The sequence below is a fragment of the Carettochelys insculpta genome, chromosome 22 (assembly GCF_033958435.1).
Source record: "Carettochelys insculpta isolate YL-2023 chromosome 22, ASM3395843v1, whole genome shotgun sequence".
Lineage (NCBI taxonomy): Eukaryota > Metazoa > Chordata > Testudines > Carettochelyidae > Carettochelys > Carettochelys insculpta.
The window spans coordinates 1,439,130-1,450,730 of NC_134158.1; the positions used below are offsets into that span (position 1 = coordinate 1,439,130).

At 58.5% G+C, this 11,601-nt stretch overlaps 1 protein-coding gene across 1 annotated transcript; it reads right to left on the reverse strand.

The window, feature by feature from the left end:
* Positions 1–206: 206 nt before the first annotated feature.
* Positions 207–8,605, reverse strand: LOC142024802 (uncharacterized). Its single transcript, XM_075017045.1, has 3 exons — positions 8,398–8,605; positions 7,281–7,483; positions 207–2,237 (listed from the first exon to the last, which is right to left on the reverse strand). The coding sequence occupies exons 2-3, from the start codon at positions 7,420–7,422 to the stop codon at positions 658–660; spliced, it is 1,722 nt and encodes a 573-aa protein (XP_074873146.1). The 5' UTR covers positions 7,423–7,483; positions 8,398–8,605; the 3' UTR covers positions 207–657.
* Positions 8,606–11,601: the final 2,996 nt, after the last annotated feature.

The window sequence follows — 11,601 nt, forward strand, 5'->3', positions numbered from 1 at the left end:
AGGCGAGGGACATACGCCGCTCCCCTGGGTGTACCTGCTGGAGCTGCAGCAGCCAAGCAGAGGTGCTTCTCACCTGGGCCCAAAGCTGCTGCGGTGACAGTGGGCTAGGACAATTGTCTCTCCCCAGAGTCCCCATGCACTGACCCCTCCTCTCCAGACACACCCGACAGCAACAACTCAAGTGAAGCATTTTCAGTTTATTTAATTAAAAAAAGACACCAAAAATTAATCAAGTTCAGGTCCTGAACAAACTCCAGTGTGTCTAGTTCTTTTATAAAGGAGCAGCGGTTAACGTAGGGAACAAGTCGACTTTATTTTAGTTACTTGACTGGCTCCGTAACACCACCCCCTTGAGGAATGAGAAGCCGTGTGGTAGTTCATGGGGTTCTCACTGACTTTTTGCCTGGTGGCCCAGCTTCAAAAATAGCATCAAAGAGAGAGCTATGGCATTTCTCTCCTGTGTGAATTCTCTGATGATCAATAATGTCCGTGCAGCCACTGAAGGTTACCCACGTGAGTGCAGTCAGCGGGTTATTCTCTTGTGTGAACTCTCTGATGATTGACAATGTGCGAGTGTTCCCGGACAGACAAAACAGCTGAAAGGTTCCTCTGATCGGTTAGATTTTAGTGCTGAAAAAAGCTTTTCCCACAGTCAGATCAGCTGAAAGGTTTCTCTCCAATGTGGGTTCTCTGATGACGAATAAGACTGGAGCGCTGAAGAAAGCTTTTCCCACAGTTGGAGCAGGTGAAGGGTTTCTCTCCTGTGTGGGTTCTCTGATGTACAACAAGGAGGGAACGCCGACTGAAGCTTTTCTGGCAGTAAGAGCAGTCAAAGGGTCTCTCTCCTGTGTGGATTCTCCTATGTAAAACAAGGCATGACCTCTGTCTGAACCTTTTCCCACAGTCAGGGCAGCTATAAGGTCTCTCTCCCGTGTGGATTCTGTAGTGACTTGTAAGAGTTGAGGAGCATGAGAAGCGTTTCCCACAGTCAGAGCAGTGGAAGGGTTTCTCTCCAGTGTGGGTTCTCTGATGATCAATAAGACCTAAGCGCAGCTGGAAACTTCTCCCGCAGTCAGGGCAGCTATAAGGTCTCTCTCCTGTGTGGATTTTGCAATGACTTCGAAGACTTGAGGAGCGTGAGAAGCTTTTCCCACAGTCAGAGCAGTTGAAGGGTCTCTCTCCTGTGTGGATTCTCCCATGCGTAACAAGGTTTGACCTATTTCTGAACCTTTTCCCACAGTCAGGGCAGCTATAAGGTGTCTCTCCTGTGTGGATTCTGCAATGACTTTTAAGTTTTGAAAGCCGCACGAAGCTTTTGCCACAGTCAGAGCAGCGGAAGGGTTTGTCCCCGGTGTGGGTTTTCTGATGATCAACCAGATATGAACGTTGACTGAAGCTTTTCCCGCAGTCAGAGCAGAGAAAAGGTTTTCCCCGGGTGTGGATTCTCATATGTTTATCAAGGCCGGAAACGTCACGGAACCATCTCCCGCACTCAGAGCAGTTGAAGGGTTTATCTTCTCTGTGAATACTCTGATGTTTAACGAGGTTTTCACTCCTTCTGAAGCTTTTCCCACAGACAGTGCAGTGATAGGGTTTCTCTCCACTGTGAATTACCTGATGAGCGAGAAGGTGTGAGTTTCGCCGAAAGCTTTTCCCACACTCAGAGCAGTGGAAGGGTTTCTCTCCTGTGTGGGTTCTCCTATGATTAATAAGGTTTGACCTCTGTCTAAACGTTTTCCCACAGTCAGAGCAGTTATAAGGTGTGTCTCCTGTGTGGATTCTGCAATGACTTTTAAGACTTGAGGAGCAAGAGAAGCTTTTCCCACACTCAGAGCAGTGGAAGGGTTTCTCTCCAGTGTGGGTTCTCTGATGATCAATAAGACCTGAGCGCAGCTGGAAGCTTCTCCCGCAGTCAGGGCAGATATTGGGCTTCTCTCCTGTGCGGATGGTACAATGACTGTTAAGACTGAAGCTTTTCCCACAGGTTTTCTGTTGTTCGCTCTCTTTAGTGTTTTTCACGCTTCTGCTTCCATGGCTGGAGTTATCCTGCCCCTCCCCTGCATGGTTTCCCTGCTGCCTTTCTGGGCTACGCTGACTCTCACAGGTCTCTCCGTGCTCAGGGCTCTGAGACACACGACCTTCAGAGCTTCCCAGGAACATCCCACAGGAGGCCACTTGCTCTGGTTCTTCCAGCTGAAGATTCTCCTCGTCATTCGTGAGCAGCATCACCTCACCTGCTGGGACACAGAGAGAACCAGACAGTGTCACTCTCTGTGCTGAGCTGAAAGGAAAACTCTGAAAGGGAACAGAAAAGGGAGAACGCAGCCAACAGCTGATGGAAGATTGAAATAACATGAACTGAGCTGCTCCTCCTTCCTCACAACCCTTCCCCACAGGAGGGACCCCAGCCCTGCCCCCACCCTCTGGCTAAGGCTGATGACAGGCTGAAGGCTCAGTCAGTCTGGATGAAAAGGCCCAAGTGACATCTAGGAGGACATGGAAATCGGTTTCTGAGTCTCTTTAGCTCACTGCTCACCTGTGTGGGGGTCGCTGATGATCTCCCCTTTCTCAGCGCCCTGGAGATCTGGGACCCCCAGCGCCTCCACTCTCTCCACCCAGGAGATCACATCAGCTTTGGGAGCTGGAAATCCTGCTTGGGGAGCAATTAACCAAGTGCTGATCTTGTTCAGGAAGGTCCAGGCCATTACTTCTTCCAGCCCCAGGATCTGAGCCGCCCACCCAGAGAGCCTCCTTCCCCACCTGGCACAGGCCGGATCCTGGATGGTACAAGATCCCATGTCACACTCACCTGGGGTACAGGTGCCTCACCCCTGCCTCGGAGATGGCCCAGCTCATTCCTGGGGGAGCCGAGTGCTCTGCTGCCCTCTCTAGGGTACAACTCAGCCTCCCCCTTGACCTGTTCCACACCCCCCATCCCAGGGCAGGACAGGACCACTCAGCTCAAACAAGACACTCGATTTGGTGTTGTTTTTGTGGATAAAACTAACATAGCTACGCCCAATGCCTGGCACCAGGCAGGCACTGAACTTAGCCACGTGGAGTGGGAATCCATCAAACCCATGAAAAAACCTGCACAGATACAGACACCATCTTCCTCGCCAAGTGCAAATGGATGGACGTCCCACCCAACGGGCTGAAGGTGAAACACTCACTGCAACCAACACACTGCAGGGACTGTGTCGAGAGATTGGTCACACACTGCCACAGACCTGAGGAACCACCTGTTCAGCATCCAGTGCAGCAAACAGGGAAACATCACAAGGAGCTCTCAAATCTGGAGCCTCTCCTAAAAAACAGCCTCCCACACAAACGCCCAGGTGGCTGGACTTTACTGAAAGGAGACAGGAGAGTTACAACACCCACTGCTCTTCTCTACAGGACTGTAAACTCTCTCACCTCCGACTTGCCGCATGGGGCCACAGTTGTGTTACCCGTAACTCACCCGGCAACGTTGTCAATCTATCCAACCACACACAGCCCAGCAGAGGAGTCTGTGCTATCTCGGGGACTCTCTTTGTGCCCCACCACCCTCACAAACATGACACAGTTCTGTGGGGATCTGGAACCTCACCCCAATTTTGCCAGGAATACTTTCCAGGAACACTTTCAACAAGACTCTGAACAGCCCTACAGGCACCATCACACCTACAGTACAAAAAGAAGAATTCTGTGTGGAATCCTTCCTGGCAATCAAAACGAGAGACTGGACGTATACCTAGAGCGCTTCCGCTTCTGTGCACAGGCAGAAATTGTGGCAAAGTGACATCGCTTGTCCCAGGACCTCAGCCGTGCGGAATGCAATGTCACCCACAGCCTCAGAAACAGCTCTGGCGCTGTCATCCAACAGGCCGACAAAGGAGCTGCTGTTGTCATCATGAATAGGTCAGACCATGAAAAGGAGACTCCCAGGCAGCTCTCCAATACCACCTTCTACAGGCTACTGTCCTCTGATCCCCCTGAGCAGCACACACAGAAACTGCACCGTCTGCTCAAGACACTCCTGACAAAAGCGCAGGAACAGATCTGCACAGACACACCCCTAGACCCCCAAGATCCATAAATCTAGACATTCTGGAGGCACCATGAGCTCAGACACTGGCACTCTCATTGCAGCCTTGTCCAGCTATGGGGACTCTCTACTCAGACCGTATGTTACCAGCACTCCGAGCTATCTTTGAAACACCACCGACTTCCTCAGGAAACTGCTGTGCACTGGTGATCTTCCTGAAAACACCATCCTGGTCACCATGGATGTCGCGATCCCTTATACAAAAAAAGCCACGTGAAGATGGACTTCAAGCTGTTAGGAACAGTTTCCCTGATGATGCCACAGCACAAGTGGTGGTGGAGCTTTGAGATTTTGTCCTCACCCACAAGCATTTCAGATTTGAGGACAATTTATACATTCAAATCCATGGCACTGAAATGGGCACCCGCCTGGCCCCACACTGTGCCAACAGTTTTATGGCTGACCTGGAACAACTTCCTCAGCTCTCGACCCCTGGCGCCATCCTCCACTTGAGCTACATTGATGACATCATCATCATCTGGACCCATGAGAAAGAGGCTCTTGAAGAGTTCACAGTGATTTCAACAGTTTTCACACCACCATCAACCTCAGCCTGGAACGGTCCACACAAGAGATCCACTTCCCGGACACTACTGTGCACATAAGTGATGGTCAGATAAACACAACCCAATACCAGAAACCCCAGGACCGCTATGCTACCTCCATGCCTCCAGCTTCCATCCAGGGCACACCACACGATCCACTGTTTACAGCCAAGCACTAAAGGTACAACCACGTTTGCTCCAATCCCTCAGACAGAGACAAACACCTTCAAGACCTTTACCAGGCTCTCCTGAAACTACAATACCCACCTTAGGAAGTGAAGAAACAGATTGACAGAGCCAGACGTGTACCCAGAAGCCACCTGCTACAAGACAGGCCCAGCAAAGAAAACAACAGAACACCACTGGCCATCAGCTGCAGCCCCCAACTAAAGCCTCTCCAATGCAGCATCCGTGACCTACAACCCATCCTGGACAATGATCCTTCGCTTTCACAGACCTTGGGAGGCACGCCGCCCACAACCTTAAACAAATTCTCACCAGCAACTATAAACCACAACACTGTAAATCACAAACCACACCCTTCCACAAACCTCCGTGCCATCTCTACCCACCAATGACACCACCACACCTGCTTAACCCAGGGTTAAACCGGGTTTAACCCAGGGTTGTGAGTTCAATCCTTGACGAGGCCATTGAGCAATTGGGGCAAATAGATGTCAGAGACGGTGCTTGGTCCTGCCAAGAGGGCAGGGGACTGGACTGGATGACCTCCAGAGGTCCCATCCAGATCTAGATGTGTATCTCCACTTATATTCTAATTTTATTTTAACCAGCGGAGCTTATTCGCCTGCACATCTAAACTGGACAGTCTCCATGTAAAAGAATAAATGGATGCAAATCAGATACCAGGAACAGTGACATACAAAACCTCCTGGGACGCTCAGGAGCAGATTTAAAAGTAGCCATCCTGCAATGTGAAAATGTCAAAAGCAAGCCTCAAAGAGCAACTGCAGAGCTGCAATTCATTTGCAAATGTGACACCATCCATTTAGGATTGAACACAGACCAGGAATGGCTGGCCAAGGAGAAAAGCAGTTTCTCTGCTCTGGCTTTCACACCGCCACATCAGCTGCTGGAAATGGGCCACATCCTCTATGACAGAATTGCTCTCATTGACTCTGGCCTTCTTCTTTGGTGGGACTCCCTCCTTTTCTTGTGCCTGTTTATTTCTACTGGCCTCTGGAATTTCCATGTCGTGCATCTGGTGAATTTGGCCTTTCCCACAAAAGCTGATGCTCCAGAACATCAGTTAGTCTGTAAGATGCCACAGGACTTCTCTGTGTTTCTGCTGGACTCAAAACGTGAGCTCAGTGAGGGCTGGCAGGGCCGAAACCGAGGCCCGCAGACAGGGCTCAGACTGCAGCTGCCACAGGGCAGATCACTGGAACTTGGAGAGAAAGGCTCTGGCAGAGCTCTGGCTCCCCAAGGGCTCTGTCCACAAAGCTCCTGGCTGTGGCCTGGTTCCTCCAGCTCTTTGGCTCTGATGAACTACTTGAACCAGCAGGAGGCAGAGGAAGTTGTCTGAGCTGTGAGGCGAGTCCCGGGCTGGCTGCTTCAGACACTGCCGAGGTTCCTGCTCTGCGACCCCTGCCTGCCTGCGGCTGGGTGGGCCCTACCAGCGACCCACAAGAGCTGCTGCTCCTGCAGCCGGCCATGGCGGTGTGTGGCTGTGCTGCTCTCTGGGGGATGTGGCTGTTGTTGCAGCTGGGCTCCCTCTCAACTGCCTCAGTTCTACTCTGCCAGCAGCAGCTTCTCTGCGTAGTTTACCACTTTCCTCCTGCATCACGGGCTTGTTGCTGACTCACTTTCCAGCCGCACCCAGCGCGTTTCCCTCGGTGCGGGAAGGAGAATGGCAGAAGTGTAGCTGGAGGGGGTTAGTTACATCCCCCATCTCCGCCTCCCCCACCACCTCCTGCTGAGATTCTAGCTGTGCTTTTGCCTTCACAGTTTTACAGCTCACTGCCCAGGTTTGGCCCCACCAGCTGTCACATGACCTAGCTGGGCACCTCCCAACTATCTTCAAAACCCCCAATATCAATGCAGGCCGAGGACACTGGATGAGGTGTGTTATGAGACCTACGGGGAGTGACACTGCATCCAAACTGGGGCACACGTTACTCATAACCGGTTTGTCCTGCGTCTGGTACCCACCATTGACTCCTGAGAAAGCAAACTACTGTACATGGGAGAGCTGGTGTGTCTGTCTGGGAATTTGTGCTTGATTGTTCAAGAACTCCCCCGAAATGGTAGGTGCTAGCAGGGGTGCAGTACGCTGTCCCCAGGGGTGCCCTGCAGGCATGAAGAGCAGCTGGACCCAGCCCCACAGCTCTGGTACCTGCCGTTCCTGCCTGGGTCCCTTCACTCACACATCCAGACAAGGCAGATGGTGAGAAGCACATGGAGACCTGGGCTGTGGGAAGAGCAACACCACTGCAGTGTCCCTGAACCTGCTTCCCCTGGAAGGGGCTGTGGAGGGGACAGTCTCTCACAGGGGAGCCAGTGATTCCTGGGGCTGACACTCCTGACACTGGGGACAGGGGCAGGGAGGGACCCTGAACCAAAGCCAACCCAGCTGCTGCGGAGCCCACAGAGCCTCTGACACCCCCAGGGACAGGACTCCTCACCCAGCCAGCGCACGGTCTGGTAATTGTCCTGCATCACCTCCCTGTAGAGGGCTCTCTGCCCCGGGGCCAGCAGCCCCCATTCCTCCTGGGAGAAACACACAGACACCTCCTCCAAGGTCACCAGCTCCGCCGCCACCACCATGTCCTCGCTCTGTCTCTGCAGGTCCGGGGCTGCTCTGGAGCCGGACGTGGGTGCTCTGCGCCTGGCAAGGGAGAAGGGCAATGGAGACACTTCAGACGGGGGTGGAAGCCGCTCCGCACCCCCGGCTCCCCACACTTGCTCCCTGGGGCACACGTGCTGCACACGCACATTTGGGGAAACGCTCGAGTCTCTCAGAACCACCTCGCACAAGTCAGATCCCAAATCCGTCCTCGTTTCTGTCCAGACACGGCCTGAGCTCCAGCACTGCTGCGCACTGGAGTGTGTCCCACGGAAACGTCACGTGGTTAGTGACACCCCACGGGGACAAGCCCGGAGGAAGGGAGCAGCTGAAGGGACAATGAGGATCACTGAACTGCACTGCGGGGGAGCACCGGCACCGTGCGACGAGCGCCCGGCCCCACTGGGGAACCAGGAGGAGGTGGACTCAAACCCACCCAGAGCTCTCGGATCCCCTGCGGGGGGGCACACTGGACTCAGGACCCCAAATCACTGAGGGGGACAAGGGAGAAGAAAACCAGGGGGGGCAGAGGCCCTGGGGTGAAAACAAGGGAGCTGGGGGAGAACCGAGCACAGAGCCCCCAGCACCCACTGGTCCCTGCGGGGTGCAGAGCCCGCGGGCGCCGCCCAGAGACTCCGCCTGGAGGTGCGAGTGGAGCCAGGAGCGAAAACCGGCCCCGTCCCCCTCCCCTGCCCGGGCGCCCCGGAGCCGGGCGGGGGCGAGTGCGGGCCGCTGGGGCGGCGCCTCTTTGGTCCCCGCGGGGCCCAGCGCCGCGAGCCGCCCGCAGTACGAGGCGAACCTGGCGCCGCTGCCGTGGGGGGGGGGGGGGGGCGGGCGGCAGGACGAGGCGGAGCGGCCGGAGAACGGGGCGGCCCGGCCGGGACCAGGCGGAGGCCCCGACAGACAAACGGGGTGGGGGCGGAGTCACTTCCCGGCCCGGCCGGGCCCCCCCTCACCTGGCGGCGGCTCCCTGCGGGGGGGGGGGGGGTGTCGGGAGGCTCCAGGCGGCCGCAGGAGGTTCCCGCCGGACCCCAGTTAACCCCTCCGCTGCCGGAGCCGCACACGAGGACGGCGAGTCCCAGCGCGGCTCCCCCGGACCTCGCCCCCAGCGCCCGCCTCCCGCAGGGGCTGCGCCGGCCGGATTGAGCGCGGGGGCGGGGCCAGGGCCGCGGTGGAGGCGGGGCCGGGTGAGGGGAAGTGACGTAATCGGCAGACAGCGGAGGGAGAAAGGCGGACGCAGGAGAAACCCCCCGGCTCGCGGGCGGGGTTGGGACCGGACCTGGTGCCGCTGCTGCCCCCGGGGCACGTGGGGGCGGAGCGGCGGCTGCTCCTGCTGGGGCTGGACTGGAGCTGCAGTGACGCCCCTTCCGCGCCCGGCCCGGCCCGCGGGGGGGTCGCTCCAGCGCCGCCGGGAACGTTCTGGGGCGGGGAGGGGAACATCCCTCCGGCCCCGCCCCCCGGGAGAGGCGGGAACCAGACACTGAGCTCCGCCCCCAGCCTCGGGCTCCAGCGCCACGGGGGGGGCGGTGCGTTTGTCTCCCTCAGCTCAGCCCCTCCCCCCGCCCGGCCATTCCCGCGGCAGCGCCTCGTGTGGTCAATGGCCCCGCCCAGCTCCTCCCTCGCCCAGCGCGGGCCCGGCCCGGGGGCCAACCGACATCCCCACCCACAGAGCTGCGGCAGCGCCTCACCGCAACCAGCGTCCTCTGCTGCAGCCCAGTCCCGCGCGCCTTCGAATTGCCCCGCCCCGCTCCCCCCATTGGCCGTCATCCTGCCTCCCTGATCCACCATTGGTCGGTAGGATAACCAATCCCCTTCCGATTTTGACCAGTTGGCTCAGCCCTCCCTGCCATTGGTCGTCCCTTCTGATCCTGCCCTCTGGGACAAGAATGTCAATCCAGGCAATCCTCACGATCATTGGCTAGACCGAGCCAATCTCGTTTCCTCATTGGCCAAAAACCCTAACCTGTCTCGCTATTGGCCGTTAGCCACAAGAGTCCGCCTTCCTCTCAGCTCCTGCTCAATCCCTGGAGGGACCCTTCTGCTGGCGTCGGTAGCCCGGGCTCAGGACAGGTTTGGGGGCGGGGCTGTGGGAGCTCTGGGTGGGGACACAGGCTGTGGGCGGGGCCGGGCTCGGGACAGGTTTGGGGGCGGGGCTATGAGAGGTCTGGGTGGGGACACAGGCTGTGGGCGGGACTGGGCTCGGGACAGGTTGGGGGGCGGGGCTGTGAGAGCTCTGGGTGGGGACACAGGCTGTGGGCGGGGCCGGGCTCGGGACAGGTTTGGGGGCGGGGCTGTGAGAGCTCTGGGTGGGGACACAGGCTGTGGGCGGGGCCGGGCTCGGGACAGGTTTGGGGGCGGGGCTGTGAGAGCTCTGGGTGGGGACACAGGCTGTGGGCGGGGCTGGGCTCGGGACAGGTTTGGGGGCGGGGCTGTGAGAGCTCTGGGTGGGGACACAGGCTGTGGGCGGGGCCGGGCTCGGGACAGGTTGGGGGGCGGGGCTGTGAGAGCTCTGGGTGTGGACACAGGCTGTGGGCGGGGCCGGGCTCGGGACAGGTTGGGGGCGGGGCTGTGAGAGCTCTGGATGGGGACACAGGCTGTGGGCGGGGCCGGGCTCAGGACAGGTTGGGGGCGGGGCGGTGAGAGCTCTGGGTGGGGACACAGGCTGTGGGCGGGGCCGGGCTCGGGACAGGTTGGGGGGCGGGGCTGTGAGAGCTCTGGGTGGGGACACAGGCTGTGGGCGGGGCTGGGCTCGGGACAGGTTGGGGGGCGGGGCTGTGAGAGCTCTGGGTGGGGACACAGGCTGTGGGCGGGGCTGGGCTCAGGACAGGTTTGGGGGGTGGGAGCTCCGGGACTCCTGTGATTTCTAGTCATTTCCTTTCCCAGCTGGGCGCTTGTCCGGGGCTTGTCCGGCCGCGGCGTTGCCGGGATTTCCCTGTGTGCGATTCCTGCCCGGCCCCTTGTGGGACCTGGTTGTGCTGGTGACTAGAAGACAACAGGCACCGTCCTGGGCACCTCAGAGACTAACAGACAATTTGGAGCAGGAGCTTTGGTGGCAAAGACCTGCCTGGTCAGGTACATGAATGGGGGCGGGGGGGTAGAGGAGGATTTAAAGGGGGGTCCCAGTAAAAGGAAGGGGCAGAGCTCACAAGTGTCCTTCCGATAATGGGTCATTTCCACCCTGACTGAATAGACATTGTCAGCTCTGCCCCTCCCAGGGTGAGTTGGGGGTCTCAGCCCTCACCATGGGGTCAGGAAGGGAGAGATGTGGGGGCTGTCCCTGCCCCCAGCTCCCTGATGGGTGGGGGTGTCATGGGGACCAGGGCCAGGACATGGCACTGGCCTCAGCCCCAGCTCTGGAGTTAGGGGGCCCAACCCAGCTTCAGACTGGGGGGCTGGGCCCAGCCCTGCAACAACCTGAGCTTTTTGGGGGAGAGGGTGTTCTGTGGGGTGGCCCCAGCTCTGGGGGAGGGAGGGAGAAGTGGTGCTTTGGGGACATCCCTTCCCCTGGAGCTGGAGTCAGCCCCATGGCACCCCCCCCCCAGCTCAGGCCCCAGCCCAACCCCAAAGCCCTGTGAGCCCCCCACAGCTGGGGACAAGGTCACCCCTTGTCTGGGGCTGGGGCTGTGGTGGGTTCTGAGACAGGCCATGGCCTCTCTGCCCCACCCTGGGCATTCAGGCCATGGCCCAGCCCCAGCTGCAGGGACCTCCCACAACTGAGCCTGGGCTGGGGCTGGGAGCAGGGTGGGCCGCAGCATCCCAGGCACCACCCCCCATAGCTGGGGCCACCCCCCGACTCACCACATTGGTGCTGGGCCCGGCCCTCTATGGTCTGAGCTCCCAGCCTGAGGTGGTGCTGGGGCCCCAAGAGCAGCCCTGGCCTCAGTCCTGGCTGTTGGGGGAGGGGGCAGGGCTGCCATGTGGCTGTGCTGGGCCATGGCCTGAACCCCCCGAGTGGGGCAGGGAGGCTGGGGCCAGGCCCTGTCCTGTGCTCTCTGACCCTCTGTGTTCTCTGCCTCGTGGGCAGGACACCCGGACCCCTCTGAGCTCTCTCCCAGCGCACGGGAGAGGCAGGGCTGAGTGTTAAGACTAAAAAGGTCAAACTGGCCCAAAGAGGGTGAGGTGCGTTGGGCACCAGGTGGGCCCAGGAACTATCGACCTGC